Source organism: Dendrobates tinctorius, unplaced genomic scaffold, assembly GCF_039654945.1.
Source record: "Dendrobates tinctorius isolate UK_male_01 unplaced genomic scaffold, ASM3965494v1 ptg000450l, whole genome shotgun sequence".
NCBI lineage: Eukaryota > Metazoa > Chordata > Amphibia > Anura > Dendrobatidae > Dendrobates > Dendrobates tinctorius.
Window position 1 is genome coordinate 1,814,203 of NW_027362112.1, and position 17,447 is coordinate 1,831,649.

The 17,447-nt window shown below is 51.2% G+C and overlaps 1 protein-coding gene across 6 annotated transcripts in view; it reads left to right on the forward strand.

Moving 5' to 3' along the window:
• ST3GAL2 (ST3 beta-galactoside alpha-2,3-sialyltransferase 2) overlaps nt 1–16,843 on the forward strand; it is a 42,423-nt gene extending 25,580 nt beyond the window's left edge. For 2 of the 6 annotated variants that reach the window (XM_073564340.1, XM_073564341.1), the window contains exons 2-8: nt 12,612–12,684; nt 12,792–13,229; nt 13,690–13,883; nt 15,214–15,393; nt 15,463–15,508; nt 15,709–15,828; nt 15,896–16,843. In XM_073564340.1, coding sequence (XP_073420441.1) covers nt 12,670–12,684; nt 12,792–13,229; nt 13,690–13,883; nt 15,214–15,393; nt 15,463–15,508; nt 15,709–15,828; nt 15,896–16,078 — 1,176 coding nt within the window. In that variant the 5' untranslated portion in view covers nt 12,612–12,669 and the 3' untranslated portion in view covers nt 16,079–16,843. Of the gene's footprint in view, nt 1–5,805; nt 5,830–12,611; nt 13,230–13,689; nt 13,884–15,213; nt 15,394–15,462; nt 15,509–15,708; nt 15,829–15,895 lie in introns of those variants that run through there. The other 4 variants (XM_073564346.1, XM_073564345.1, XM_073564344.1 and 1 more) reach the window with 3 other exon arrangements.
• Nucleotides 16,844–17,447: the final 604 nt, after the last annotated feature.

Consider the following 17,447-nt stretch of genomic DNA (forward strand, 5'->3'; position numbering starts at 1 on the left):
ACATCCTTCATCCCATAGTCCCGTGCCCATATACCCATCATACATATCCTCCATCCCATAGTCCCGTGCCCTTATACCCATCATACATATCCTCCATCCCATAGTCCAGTGCCCATATACCCATCATACATATTCTCCATCCCATAGTCCAGTGCCCACATACCCATCATACATATCCTCCATCCCATAGTCCCGTGCCCATATACCCATCATACATATTCTCCATCCCATAGTCCAGTGCCCACATACCCATCATACATATCCTCCATCCCATAGTCCCGTGCCCATATACCCGTCATACATATCCTTCATCCCATAGTCCAGTGCCCATATACCCATCATACATATCCTCCATCCCATAGTCCCGTGCCCATATACCCATCATACATATTCTCCATCCCATAGTCCAGTGCCCATATACCCATCATACATATTCTCCATCCCATAGTCCAGTGCCCATATACCCATCATACATATCCTCCATCCCATAGTCCCGTGCCCATATACCCATCATACATATTCTCCATCCCATAGTCCATTGCCCATATACCCATCATACATATCCTCCATCCCATAGTCCCGTGCCCATATACCCATCATACACATCCTCCATCCCATAGTCCCATGCCCATATACCCATCATACATATCATCCATCCCATAGTCCCGTGCCCGTATACCCATCATACACATCCTCCAGCCCATAGTCCCGTGCCCATATACCCATCATACATATCGTCCTGCCCATAGTCCCGTGCCCATATACCCATCACACATCCTCCATCCCATAGTCCCGTGCCCATATACCCATCATACATATCCTCCATCCCATAGTCCCGTGCCCGTATACCCATCATACATATCCTCCATCCCATAGTCCCGTGCCCATATACCCATCACACATCCTCCATCCCATAGTCCCGTGCCCTTATACCCATCATACATATCCTCCATCCCATAGTCCAGTGCCCATATACCCATCATACATATCCTTCATCCCATAGTCCCGTGCCCGTATACCCATCATACATATCCTCCATCCCATAGTCCCGTGCCCGTATACCCATCACACATCCTCCATCCCATAGTCCCGTGCCCATATACCCATCATACATATCCTCCATCCCATAGTCCCGTGCCCATATACCCATCATACATATCCTCCATCCCATAGTCCCGTGCCCATATACCCATCATACATATTCTCCATCCCATAGTCCAGTGCCCATATACCCATCATACATATCCTTCATCCCATAGTCCCGTGCCCATATACCCATCATACATATCCTCCATCCCATAGTCCCATGCCCATATACCCATCATACACATCCACCATCCCATAGTCCCGTGCCCATATACCCATCATACACATCCTCCATCCCATAGTCCCGTGCCCATATACCCATCATACACATCCTCCATCCCATAGTCCCGTGCCCATATACCCGTCATACATATCCTCCATCCCATAGTCCCGTGCCCATATACCCGTCATACATATCCTCCATCCCATAGTCCCGTGCCCATATACCCGTCATACATATCCTCCATCCCATAGTCCCGTGCCCATATACCCGTCATACACATCCTCCATCCCATAGTCCCGTGCCCATATACCCGTCATACACATCCTCCATCCCATAGTCCCGTGCCCATATACCCGTCATACACATCCTCCATCCCATAGTCCCGTGCCCATATACCCGTCATACACATCCTCCATCCCATAGTCCCGTGCCCATATACCCGTCATACACATCCTCCATCCCATAGTCCCGTGCCCATATACCCATCATACACATCCTCCATCCCATAGTCCCGTGCCCATATACCCATCATACACATCCTCCATCCCATAGTCCCGTGCCCATATACCCGTCATACACATCCTCCATCCCATAGTCCCGTGCCCATATACCCGTCATACATATCCTCCATCCCATAGTCCCGTGCCCATATACCCGTCATACACATCCTCCATCCCATAGTCCCGTGCCCATATACCCATCATACACATCCTCCATCCCATAGTCCCGTGCCCATATACCCATCATACACATCCTCCATCCCATAGTCCAGTGCCCATATACCCATCATACATATCCTCCATCCCATAGTCCCGTGCCCATATACCCATCATACATATCCTCCATCCCATAGTCCCGTGCCCATATACCCATCATACACATCCTCCATCCCATAGTCCAGTGCACATATACCCGTCATACATATCCTCCATCCCATAGTCCCGTGCCCATATACCCGTCATACACATCCTCCATCCCATAGTCCCGTGCCCATATACCCATCATACACATCCTCCATCCCATAGTCCCGTGCCCATATACCCGTCATACACATCCTCCATCCCATAGTCCCGTGCCCATATACCCGTCATACACATCCTCCATCCCATAGTCCCGTGCCCATATACCCGTCATACATATCCTCCATCCCATAGTCCCGTGCCCATATACCCATCATACACATCCTCCATCCCATAGTCCCGTGCCCATATACCCGTCATACATATCCTCCATCCCATAGTCCCGTGCCCATATACCCATCATACACATCCTCCATCCCATAGTCCCGTGCCCATATACCCGTCATACATATCCTCCATCCCATAGTCCCGTGCCCATATACCCGTCATACATATCCTCCATCCCATAGTCCCGTGCCCATATACCCATCATACATATCCTCCATCCCATAGTCCCGTGCCCATATACCCATCATACATATCCTCCATCCCATAGTCCCGTGCCCATATACCCATCATACATATTCGCCATCCCATAGTCCCGTGCCCATGTACCCATCATACATATCCTCCATCCCATAGTCCCGTGCCCATATACCCATCATACATATTCTCCATCCCATAGTCCAGTGCCCATATACCCATCATACATATCCTCCATCCCATAGTCCAGTGCCCATATACCCATCATACATATTCTCCATCTCATAGTCCCGTGCCCATATACCCATCACACATCCTCCATCCCATAGTCCCGTGCCCATATACCCATCATACATATCCTCCATCCCATAGTCCCGTGCCCATATACCCATCATACATATTCTCCATCCCATAGTCCCGTGCCCATATACCCATCATACATATTCTCCATCCCATAGTCCAGAGCCCATATACCCATCATACATATCCTCCATCCCATAGTCCCGTGCCCATATACCCATCATACATATTCTCCATCTCATAGTCCCGTGCCCATATACCCATCACACATCCTCCATCCCATAGTCCCGTGCCCATATACCCATCATACATATCCTCCATCCCATAGTCCCGTGCCCATATACCCATCACACATCCTCCATCCCATAGTCCCGTGCCCATATACCCATCATACATATCCTCCATCCCATAGTCCCGTGCCCATATACCCATCACACATCCTCCATCCCATAGTCCCGTGCCCATATACCCATCATACATATCCTCCATCCCATAGTCCAGTGCCCATATACCCATCACACATCCTCCATCCCATAGTCCCGTGCCCATATACCCATCATACATATTCTCCATCTCATAGTCCCGTGCCCATATACCCATCATACATATCCTCCATCCCATAGTCCCGTGCCCATATACCCATCATACATATTCTCCATCTCATAGTCCCGTGCCCATATACCCATCACACATCCTCCATCCCATAGTCCCGTGCCCATATACCCATCATACATATCCTCCATCCCATAGTCCCGTGCCCATATACCCATCACACATCCTCCATCCCATAGTCCCGTGCCCATATACCCATCATACATATCCTCCATCCCATAGTCCCGTGCCCATATACCCATCATACACATCCTCCATCCCATAGTCCCGTGCCCATATACCCATCATACACATCCTCCATCCCATAGTCCCGTGCCCGTATACCCATCATACATATCCTCCATCCCATAGTCCCGTGCCCGTATACCCATCATACATATCCTCCATCCCATAGTCCCGTTCCCATATACCCATCACACATCCTCCATCCCATAGTCCCGTGCCCTTATACCCATCATACATATCCTCCATCCCATAGTCCAGTGCCCATATACCCATCATACATATCCTTCATCCCATAGTCCCGTTCCCGTATACCCATCATACATATCCTCCATCCCATAGTCCCGTGCCCATATACCCATCATACATATTCTCCATCCCATAGTCCCATGCCCGTATACCCATCACACATCCTCCATCCCATAGTCCCGTGCCCATATACCCATCATACATATCCTCCATCCCATAGTCCCGTGCCCATATACCCATCACACATCCTCCATCCCATAGTCCCGTGCCCTTATACCCATCATACATATCCTCCATCCCATAGTCCAGTGCCCATATACCCATCATACATATCCTTCATCCCATAGTCCCGTTCCCGTATACCCATCACACATCCTCCATCCCATAGTCCCGTGCCCGTATACCCATCATACATATCCTCCATCCCATAGTCCCGTTCCCATATACCCATCACACATCCTCCATCCCATAGTCCCGTGCCCTTATACCCATCATACATATCCTCCATCCCATAGTCCAGTGCCCATATACCCATCATACATATCCTTCATCCCATAGTCCCGTTCCCGTATACCCATCATACATATCCTCCATCCCATAGTCCCGTGCCCATATACCCATCATACATATTCTCCATCCCATAGTCCCGTGCCCATATACCCATCACACATCCTCCATCCCATAGTCCCGTGCCCATATACCCATCATACATATCCTCCATCCCATAGTCCCGTGCCCATATACCCATCACACATCCTCCATCCCATAGTCCCGTGCCCATATACCCATCATACACATCCTCCATCCCATAGTCCCGTGCCCATATACCCATCATACACATCCTCCATCCCATAGTCCCGTGCCCGTATACCCATCATACATATCCTCCATCCCATAGTCCCGTGCCCGTATACCCATCATACATATCCTCCATCCCATAGTCCCGTTCCCATATACCCATCACACATCCTCCATCCCATAGTCCCGTGCCCTTATACCCATCATACATATCCTCCATCCCATAGTCCAGTGCCCATATACCCATCATACATATCCTTCATCCCATAGTCCCGTTCCCGTATACCCATCATACATATCCTCCATCCCATAGTCCCGTGCCCATATACCCATCATACATATCCTCCATCCCATAGTCCCGTGCCCATATACCCATCATACATATCCTCCATCCCATAGTCCCATGCCCGTATACCCATCACACATCCTCCATCCCATAGTCCCGTGCCCATATACCCATCATACATATCCTCCATCCCATAGTCCCGTGCCCATATACCCATCATACATATCCTCCATCCCATAGTCCCGTGCCCATATACCCATCATACATATTCTCCATCCCATAGTCCAGTGCCCATATACCCATCACACATCCTCCATCCCACAGTCCCGTGCCCATATACCCATCACACATCCTCCATCCCACAGTCCCGTGCCCTTATACCCTGGGCCGCCATCAGGGCATTACTAGCCTTACTGGTGTAAGGGGCCCCGGGAGCTGGAGGGGCCCCACGCTCAGAATTTTCATAAACCGGAGTGCTGAGTGTGAGGAGGAAGCAGGAGTCATTGTGACAGACAGCTGGGAGAGGCAGCCAGTGCTGAGCAACAGGAGGGCGGGACTTTCCAGCATCCAATCCTGGCTGAGCGCGGGCTTAGTGCAGTGCAGATATAGTATTCTCCCGCCACACAGTCTGGAGCGAGTCACTGAGCAGCAGTGCAGCCCTCAGTCCCACGGTGAGTGTCTGAGCCTGTGTTGTTTAAGTGTATGGCCAGTGTCTTGCCAGGATCTAGTCCAGCCCCTGTAGCAGATGGATCCTCAGTGAGTGGGCTGTGTGCTCAGTGACAGCGTCAGTCACACTATCAGCACAGCAGCCGCTCACCAAGGAAGGACGCTGCTATGTCCTGAGTCTGACCCCTGCCTGTATCAGCTATAGACCAAGATAACAGCAGAGCTGAGTGCCCCCTCACCTCCTACAGAGAAGCATAAGACCGCTGAGCACAGCCTGCCCCCTGACAGGACACAGCAGCCCCCTCTCAGGATTCCCTGCATTTACTCTCCAAACTTTTGTAAAAAAAACTTCAGTCTTCAGAATGGAGCTGTGGTGTCCTGTCAGGGGCAGAGGGGGCACACTGCCTTATCCTTCTCTGGAGGGGACAGGGGGCCAGGACACTGCTCATCAGGATTTATAGCATCTCCCAGAGATGTTATGTAACACAACCACACACTATATATATATATAATCACAAACACAGTATATGTTAGGCCGGTTTCACATTAGCGCTTTTTCAGCGCACGCACGGCCGGGGGTAGCTCCGCCCCCGAGCCGGCTCTCTGCCCGGCGTGCCCGCCCCTTGCTTGTAGCGCCGCCTCCTAGCGCACAGCGGCGCCTGCGATCGGCGCACCCTATCTTTAGCATAGGGTGCGCAGATCGTGCGCACCAAAATCAAACTTTTCGGATTTCGGCGTGCTCGGCGCAACGTCAAAAGTGCGCAGCGCAGGTCAAAGCGCAACTAGCGCACGGCCTGCGCACGATCTGCGCACCCTATGCTAAAGATAGGGTGCGCCGATCGCAGGCGCCGCTGTGCGCTAGGAGGCGGCGCTACAAGCAAGGGGCGGGCACGCCGGGCAGAGAGCCGGCTCGGGGGCGGAGCTATCCCCGGCCGTGCGTGCGCTTAAAAAGCGCTAATGTGAAACCGGCCTTAGGGTATATGCACACATTGCAGATTCTGCTGCGTTGTACCCTTAGGCTATGTGCACATGTTGCGGATTCTGCTGCGGATCCGCAGCGGTTTTGGCTCTGTGGAACGGTGTACAGTACCATTGTTTTCAATGGAGAATGAAAAACGCAGTGCACATACTGTGGATTTTTCCGTGGATTACAACCCGCAGCATGTCAATTCTTTGTGCGGAATCCGCAGCGGTTTCACACCTTCTCCATTGTGAGGTGTGAAGCCGCAGGGCTAATCCGCAGGTAAACCGCAGGACTTTTGACCTGTGGATTTTTCCAAATCCGCACAGAAAAATCCGCAGCACGTTTCACTACGTGTGCACATAGCCCAAAAGGCTAAAACCAAAACTGTTGTGCACATGTTGCGGCTTTAAATCTGCAGCATGTCAATTATTTGTGCGGATCCGCAGCATTTTTACACCTCTTTTATTATAGGAATCGAAAAGTGTAAAAACGCTGTAGAAATCTGCAGAAAATCCTCAGGTAAAACGCAGGTCATTTTACTGGCGGATTCAGTGAAATTTGTGTGGAAAAATCCGCAGCAGAATCCGCAACGTGTGCACACACCCTAAAAGTCTGCAAAAATTCCACAGTATTACAGAACAGTAACTGAGGCCGGACTCCAGCATGAGAGGCTGATGAGAAGATCTGCAGGGGAATGAAGGCTCTCAGTCCTCGCTCACACAAGCGTATAACACGGCTGAGCGCTATGTGATGTTTTATTGCATAACACTCAGCACAGTGTTATACTATGGGGCATCGCAGATCTGTGATTTTTTCTACAGACCGAATTCGTCTGTGGAAAAATAATCTGCAGCACGCCGTGCAGCTGTCAGCTGAGTGCAGTCTGAATCCACGACCTCAGACAATGGAGAAGATGGAGAAATTAAGGTCCCTGTCTTCTCAATGTGCTCCAATTACAGTGGGCAAAAAAGTATTTAGTCAGTCAGCAATAGTGCAAGTTCCACCACTTAAAAAGATGAGAGGCGTCTGTAATTTACATCATAGGTAGACCTCAACTATGGGAGACAAACTGAGAAAAAAAATCCAGAAAATCACATTGTCTGTTTTTTTTTTCATTTTATTTGCATATTATGGTGGAAAATAAGTATTTGGTCAGAAACAAAATTTCATCTCAATACTTTGTGATATATCCTTTGTTGGCAATGACAGAGGTCAAACGTTTTCTGTAAGTCTTCACAAGGTTGCCACACACTGTTGTTGGTATGTTGGCCCATTCCTCCATGCAGATCTCCTCTAGAGCAGTGATGTTTTTGGCTTTTCGCTTGGCAACACGGACTTTCAACTCCCTCCAAAGGTTTTCTATAGGGTTGAGATCTGGAGACTGGCTAGGCCACTCCAGGACCTTGAAATGCTTCTTACGAAGCCACTCCTTCGTTGCCCTGGCGGGGGGCTTTGGATCATTGTCATGTTGAAAGACCCAGCCACGTTTCATCTTCAATGCCCTTGCTGATGGAAGGAGGTTTGCACTCAAAATCTCACGATACATGGCCCCATTCATTCTTTTATGTACCCGGATCAGTCGTCCTGGCCCCTTTGCAGAGAAACAGCCCCAAAGCATGATGTTTCCACCACCATGCTTTACAGTAGGTATGGTGTTTGATGGATGCAACTCAGTATTCTTTTTCCTCCAAACACGACAAGTTGTGTTTCTACCAAACAGTTCCAGTTTGGTTTCATCAGACCATAGGACATTCTCCCAAAACTCCTCTGGATCATCCAAATGCTCTCTAGCAAACTTCAGATGGGCCCGGACATGTACAGGCTTAAGCAGTGGGACACGTCTGGCACTGCAGGATCTGAGTCCATGGTGGCGTAGTGTGTTACTTATGGTAGGCCTTGTTACATTGGTCCCAGCTCTCTGCAGTTCATTCACTAGGTCCCCCCGCGTGGTTCTGGGATTTTTGCTCACCGTTCTTGTGATCATTCTGACCCCACGGGGTGGGATTTTGCGTGGAGCACCAGATCGAGGGAGATTATCAGTGGTCTTGTATGTCTTCCATTTTCTAATTATTGCTCCCACAGTTGATTTCTTCACTCCAAGCTGGTTGGCTATTGCAGATTCAGTCTTCCCAGCCTGGTGCAGGGCTACAATTTAGTTTCTGGTGTCCTTTGACAGCTCTTTGGTCTTCACCATAGTGGAGTTTGGAGTCAGACTGTTTGAGGGTGTGCACAGGTGTCTTTTTATACTGATAACAAGTTTAAACAGGTGCCATTACTACAGGTAATGAGTGGAGGAAAGAGGAGACTCTTAAAGAAGAAGTTACAGGTCTGTGAGAGCCAGAAATCTTGATTGCTTGTTTCTGACCAAATACTTATTTTCCACCATAATATGCAAATAAAATGAAAAAAAAAACAGACAATGTGATTTTCTGGATTTTTTTTTCTCAGTTTGTCTCCCATAGTTGAGGTCTACCTATGATGTAAATTACAGACGCCTCTCATCTTTTTAAGTGGTGGAACTTGCACTATTGCTGACTGACTAAATACTTTTTTTCCCCACTGTATCTCATGCAAGAGAATCAGATGACACTTGGATGAGAGTTTGAGCTGAGTGTCAGTAGCATAATTAAGCTGATTCTCTCACATGAGAGTATCATCACTCGTGTGACCCCGGCCATACACTTTTTTTCAGCTGGACAATTCTTTTATATACCTTAATTATTCCTAATATTCCCAAAAACTTTATAATATAAGTATCCTTCTTCCCAAACCCACTGACCTAAGCAGGGGCACTATCAGGGCATTACTGCCCTTACTGGATAGGGCCCAATGACCGGAGTGGGGCCCCGGTCACTATGTGGTGGTAAAATGTGGTCTGGTCATGGCGTGATGGTATTTGTTCCTTGTATATGGGATTTTAGTTCACCATGTGGTGGTAATATGGTGGCTGGTCATGGTGCGGTGGTATTTGTCCCTTGTATGTGGCATTATTGGTAATTTTAAAAATGGAAAAATAAATAAAAATATACCAAAATTGTATTGGATATTTTAGCAAATGTTTAGTAAGTTACAGTAGAGTAGGGCCCGGCCAAAAGAGTCTACTTTGTCGTGGTGATGGATTAAAAAATCTTTTGGCTAAAACAAAAGCTGCTGGCTATGTATGTGGTGATGGGAACTGTTAATGTGTGATTTGTGAGGACATGGTGCAGAAGTGGAGTTGTTCCAAGAGAGCGGTGGGACTTTGGAAGGTTCGAGGGGTGGAGACGGGGCTGGGTGGAGCCTGGGCGGAGTTTCAAGGGGCCCCGAAAATTTTGCCAGTATGGGGCCCCGAAATTCCTAGTGGCAGCCCTGCTTATACCCATCACACATCCTCCATCCCATAGTCCCGTGCCCATATACCCATCATACATATTCTCCATCCCATAGTCCAGTGCCCATATACCCATCATACATATCCTCCATCCCATAGTCCCGTGCCCATATACCCATCATACATATCCTTCATCCCATAGTCCCGTGCCCATATACCCATCATACATATTCTCCATCCCATAGTCCCGTGCCCATATACCCATCATACATATTCTCCATCCCATAGTCCAGTGCCCATATACCCATCATACATATCCTCCATCCCATAGTCCAGTGCCCATATACCCATCATACATATCCTCCATCCCATAGTCCAGTGCCCATATACCCATCATACATATTCTCCATCCCATAGTCCCGTGCCCATATACCCATCATACACATCCTCCATCCCATAGTCCAGTGCCCATATACCCATCATACATATCCTCCATCCCATAGTCCAGTGCCCATATACCCATCATACATATTCGCCATCCCATAGTCCTGTGCCCATATACCCATCACACATCCTCCATCCCACAGTCCCGTGCCCTTATACCCATCACACATCCTTCATCCCATAGTCCCGTGCCCATATACCCATCATACATATCCTCCATCCCATAGTCCCGTGCCCTTATACCCATCATACATATCCTCCATCCCATAGTCCAGTGCCCATATACCCATCATACATATCCTCCATCCCATAGTCCAGTGCCCACATACCCATCATACATATTCTCCATCCCATAGTCCAGTGCCCATATACCCATCATACATATTCTCCATCCCATAGTCCAGTGCCCACATACCCATCATACATATCCTCCATCCCATAGTCCAGTGCCCATATACCCATCATACATATCCTCCATCCCATAGTCCAGTGCCCATATACCCATCATACATATTCTCCATCCCATAGTCCAGTGCCCACATACCCGTCATACATATCCTCCATCCCATAGTCCCGTGCCCATATACCCGTCATACATATCCTTCATCCCATAGTCCAGTGCCCATATACCCATCATACATATCCTCCATCCCATAGTCCCGTGCCCATATACCCATCATACATATTCTCCATCCCATAGTCCAGTGCCCATATACCCATCATACATATTCTCCATCCCATAGTCCAGTGCCCATATACCCATCATACATATCCTCCATCCCATAGTCCCGTGCCCATATACCCATCATACATATTCTCCATCCCATAGTCCAGTGCCCATATACCCATCATACATATTCTCCATCCCATAGTCCAGTGCCCATATACCCATCATACATATTCTCCATCCCATAGTCCAGTGCCCATATACCCATCATACATATCCTCCATCCCATAGTCCCGTGCCCATATACCCATCATACATATCCTCCATCCCATAGTCCCGTGCCCATATACCCATCATACACATCCTCCATCCCATAGTCCCGTGCCCATATACCCATCATACATATTCTCCATCCCATAGTCCCGTGCCCATATACCCATCATACATATCCGCCATCCCATAGTCCCATGCCCATATACCCATCATACATATCGTCCATCCCATAGTCCCATGCCCATATACCCATCACACATCCTCCATCCCATAGTCAACCATTATGACATCATAATGAGGGGCGGGGCTTGATGCGCACACACTTTTTCCCCAGTATGTAGATAGGGGTAAAATTGTTTGGTGAATTGGAACGCGTGGGGTTAAAATTTCGCCTCACATCATAGCTTAGGACGCCCTCGGGGTCCAGACGTGTGACTGTGCCAAATTTTGTGTGTACATACATACACACTTTGAGCTTTATATATTAGATATACCGTGTGTGCCCCCATATTATGTGTGATATTACCTGAAAAAATGTGGTGGTCTCAGGAGAGAGGTGCGTAGCACGCCCCCGACGCGCGTTTCGGGAAGTCCTTCTTCAGGGGGGTGTATGTACCCCTATATACTCTGCACCCCCATATATATACCATATCTACAACTATATACTGTATATACCCTTATATACAGTGTACCTCATAGTGTACCCCCATATATACACTGTATGCACCCTTATATGCTCCGTGTCCCCCATATATAATGTATACTGTATGTACCCCAGATCACAGCCCCCCTCTCCCAGGTGTCGCCCATTATTTGCACAGTTTCGGGGTCATTATCGGAGGCTTCAGTGAGGCAGAGCAGCCCCCCGTTAGCGATCCGCTGGCAGGGCCCCATTCTCCAGATTCCCTCTGAGCCCCTCCTTCCCGGTTGGGCAGATGTTTGGGGGCCGCGGTGGCTGAGCGGCCGGGTATTACTGTGCGGCCGGAGGATTAGGCGTCCTGTGACCTCATTACACAGCAGGACTCGCGTACGGCCCGGACCCTCCGGCTGCAGAGTCAGGAGAGGTGGGCTCTGCGGGGTCCGGTGTGAGGAGGTGGTCCGCACTCAGCATGTCTTCTCTCTCCTGCAGGTGACGGGGATGTGACGCCGTCCCGGCTGCGTGGACCCTTCATATTGGAGCGTGTCAGATGATAGCACGGCAGGTGTGTGGGAGAGGGGCGGACGGAGATAAATGTGCAGACCCCCGGCCCCCGGGACCCCCAGCTGACGCTCGCTCACACCTCCACCACACTGTCATTGCCCTCCGCAGTGCCAGCAGCTCCTAGGTGCCAGGGTGGAGGCCCATGCGGCGGAGCTGTGGGACGCCAGGTCCCCGAGCACGGGACGCTTGGGGGTGCAGGTCAGGATGAGGTGCTCCCTGCGACTGTGGCTGCTCAGCACCTCCGTCCTGCTCTTCATCATGTCCCTCCTCTTCACCTTCTCTCACCATGGCACGGAGGCCCCGCTCTACTCAGAGCTGGGGGGATGGGCGTCAGCAGAGGGGCATCCAGTCCGGCTCGTGCCAGGTTACCCCGGGGTGAGGCATCGCCCTCCTCTGCCATCCATCTCGAGGGACTGCTCCTGCCAGCACTGCCTACGGCAACCGGGGGACTCCGCCTGGTTCGACAGTCACTACGACGCGGCCATCTCGCCTGTGTGGACCCTGGAGAACCGGGAGCTGCCGGCAGACGTCCAGCACTGGTGGATGGTGAGTTCAAAGACCTCTGACAAATGCGCTTCTCCAGTAGCCCTGTGCTGAGATACACCTCAGCTGAGATACCTCTGTACCCCCCAGGAAATAACGGCGGGTATAAAATAAGATTCTCACTGCAGTCACCACTAGGGGGATCTCCCTGTATCCAGAGATACATGATAAGATCCTGTCTGCAGCCCCCACTAGGGGGAGGTCCCTGTATACAGAGATACACGATAAGATCCTGTCTGCAGCCACCACTAGGGGGAGCTCCCTGTATACAGAGATACACGATAAGATCCTGTCTACAGCCACCACTAGGGGGAGCTCCCTGTATACAGAGATACACGATAATATCCTGTCTGCAGCCACCACTAGGGGGAGCTGTCCATATACACTCTGTTGGTTGCAGGCAGTGTTACGTTCCTCATTGTCTGCTGCTCTCCATGCCTTCTTTCTGCTTTGTGTCCATCAGATGCTGCAGCCTCAGTTCCGGTCACACAACACCTTGGAGATCCTGACTCAACTCTTCCAGATCATTCCAGGGGAGAATCCATACAAGCAGCAGGACCCTCTCCTCTGCCGGCGCTGTGCTGTGGTCGGAAATTCTGGGAACCTGCGGGGATCCGGCTATGGGAGAGATATAGACAGCCACAACTTCATCATGAGGTAGGATGGACGTATGTGACCCTGTGCCCGACCCCCAGATTATGCTCACCGTTATGTGTGGGATTGATGGCCCAAGGCGTGAGATGTGACTGATGACGGGGAGTAATAGATTGTAGTCTCCCGTCCTACAGTCTCCTCCCCCAGTAATGGCTGATAACAGAGTACTAGATTGTAGTCTCCTGTCCCACACTCTCCTCCCCCAGTAATGGCTGATAACGGGGAGTAATAGATTGTAGTCTCCTGTCCTACAGTCTCCTCCCCCAGTAATGGCTGATAACGGGGAGTAATAGATTGTAGTCTCCTGTCCTACAGTCTCCTCCCCCAGTAATGGCTGATAACAGGGAGTAATAGATTGTAGTCTCCTGTCCTACAGTCTCCTCCCCAGTAATGGCTGATAACAGGGAGTAATAGATTGTAGTCTCCTGTCCTACAGTCTCCTCCCCCAGTAATGGCTGATAACGGGGAGTAATAGATTGTAGTCTCCTGTCCTACAGTCTCCTCCCCCAGTAATGGCTGATAACGGGGAGTAATAGATTGTAGTCTCCTGTCCTACAGTCTCCTCCCCCAGTAATGGCTGATAACGGGGAGTAATAGATTGTAGTCTCCTGTCCTACAGTCTCCTCCCCCAGTAATGGCTGATAACGGGGAGTAATAGATTGTAGTCTCCTGTCCTACAGTCTCCTCCCCAGTAATGGCCGATAACAGGGAGTAATAGATTGTAGTCTCCTGTCCTACAGTCTCCTCCCCCGTAATGGCCGATAACAGGGAGTAATAGATTGTAGTCTCCCGTCCTACAGTCTCCTCCCCCAGTAATGGCTGATAACAGGGAGTAATAGATTGTAGTCTCCCGCCCTACAGTCTCCTCCCCCAGTAATGGCTGATAACAGGGAGTAATAGATTGTAGTCTCCCGCCCTACAGTCTCCTCCCCCAGTAATGGCTGATGACGGGGAGTAATAGATTGTAGTCTCCCGCCCTACAGTCTCCTCCCCCAGTAATGGCTGATAACGGGAAGTAATAGATTGTAGTCTCCTGTCCTACAGTCTCCTCCCCCAGTAATGGCTGATGACGGGAAGTAATAGATTGTAGTCTCCCGTCCTACAGTCTCCTCCCCAGTAATGGCTGATAACGGGGAGTAATAGATTGTAGTCTCCTGTCCTACAGTCTCCTCCCCAGTAATGGCTGATAACGGGGAGTAATAGATTGTAGTCTCCCGCCCTACAGTCTCCTCCCCAGTAATGGCTGATGACGGGGAGCAGTAGGTCGCACGTGCAGTCTGTGTTCCCAGTGGGTGTATATTGATACTGCGGGGGGCGCTCTCTCCCCGGTCAGGATGAACCAGGCCCCGACGCTCGGCTATGAGGGGGACGTCGGCTCTCGGACCTCCCACCACTTCATGTACCCAGAAAGTGCCAAGAATCTCCCGGCCAATGTGAGCTTTGTGCTGGTGCCGTTCAAGGCGCTGGACCTGCTGTGGATCACCAGCGCGCTCTCCACGGGACAGATCCGCTTGTAAGTACCGGGGTCCGGGGGGCCGCACCGCCTGTGATCTCGTCACTGACCGCACATCTCTCCCCGCAGCACGTACGCTCCGGTGAAGGCCTTCCTGCGTGTGGACAAGGACAAGGTGAGGACGGAGCTGCAGGGCTAGGCGGGGCCGCGAGGGCTGGAGGGTGGGGGCCGGGCCTGAGAGCTCAGGTGCTGCAGAGTGAAATGATGATTGGAGCAGTGGGCGGAGCTGGTGTCGGGTGGGCGGGGCTTATGTCTGGTGAATAATGGGCGGGGCTGGTGTCGGGTGGGCGGGGCTGATGTCTGCTGTCTCCTCAGGTTCAGATCTACAATCCGGCCTTCTTTAAGTACATCCACGACCGCTGGACGCAGCACCACGGCCGCTACCCCTCCACCGGGATGCTGGTGCTGTTCTTTGCGCTCCACGTGTGTGACGAGGTGAGTGGCGGCTGTGCTGTGACTCCGCCCTCCTGGTTGCCGGGGGTAACCTTCCTGTTGTCCTCAGGTGAATGTTTTCGGATTTGGCGCGGACGCTCGGGGTAACTGGCATCACTACTGGGAGAACAACCGCTACGCCGGCGAGTTCCGGAAGACTGGAGTGCACGACGCCGACTCTGAGGCGCAGCTCATCGACTCGCTGAGGCGGGAGGGAAAGATCAAGGTGTACAGCGGGGGCGGGGCACTCTGAGCTCCGCCCGCCATCTTCCTGGCTCCCAGCTCTGGAGTTGAACTTTTGCTGTGACTTCTGCTCTGGGTGGGATCCCTGCGCAGTATTGGGGTCTCCGCCCACTGTGTGACCCCCCCCCCCCCGACACAGACGTCGCCCTCTCCTGTTGCTGAGCGGGGGCGGGGCTGCCACTGACAATCTGCAGGGGCGTGGCTTCATACAATCATCGCATCAGCCAATCACGTGGAGGCATCTCGCGCTGCTCCGATCACTGGCGGCGCGGACCTGCAGGGAGATCGTCCTGCCGCTTCAGGGTCGGTCAGTGAAGGGCGTCTGTGCTGACCCTACGCTGCGAGCGGCACCGGCTCATTCTCCTTGGCTGCTGGTCGTGAGGGAGGTCCGTGCACATGGACATCACCTGCCTCATCAGTTCCATCTCCCGCCCTCCCTTTTTCGGCTGCTTATACTGGGGACCCCCGGACTCGTGTCTCGGGCCCCTGATATCTTGGTGGCTCCCATCATGCACAGCTGCTCTGATTGGTTGCGCTGGGTCACATGACCACGGCGGCGCGGTGTACGAGTATATGGCTCGCAGTGTTTGGACGTTATCAGTGTTAGATATCGGTGACTTTTGTGGCTCCCGTGTCATTAACCCTTCGGTCTTCTCGTTGTGGGGTCCTCCGGCTCCTCGGGGGCGGGGCTTATCAGTATTATCAGCTCTGCACTTTCATTATGGAAAGATTTAAATAATAAATAGGAATCCCTTTGTTGAGGAACCCTTCACAACTTGTCTCCGCCTCAGATTTATTGTCCCGCGGTCTCTGCGACGTTCGGGGGGATCTATTACCGCGGAGTAAACAAAGGAGCTGGAATCCAGCCGCTTCCGCTGTTTCTAAGCTCCTGATTGGCTGACAGATAACGTCCCCATCCGGGTCTTCACCTGAGATGAGTGATGGCGTCTGTAGGGGGCGCTCCTGGATGGGTCATATTAGCCTCGGTCAGGTACTGCATATGGGGAGCGCTCCCTCGCTATGGGCACTGGATGGTGGTGCTGAGCGGAGAGCCGCAGGCATCAAGAGCCGGCCCTGTAGAACTACAACTTCCAGCAGATCAGAGATCATCAGCCTGGAGCCTGATGAGCGTCACACATGTCCTGGGGGTCATATGTGGCTGTCACTGCTGTCATATCATCTTCTCCTGCAGTCACCTCCAGAGCTGTGCTCACTATTCTGTTACATCATGTCTCATCCTCCAGTCACCTCCAGAGCTGCGCTCACTATTCTGTTACATCATGTCTTATCCTCCAGTCACCTCCAGAGCTGCAGTCACTATTCTGCTGTTACATGATGTCTCATCCTCCAGTCACCTCCAGAGCTGCGGTCACTATTCT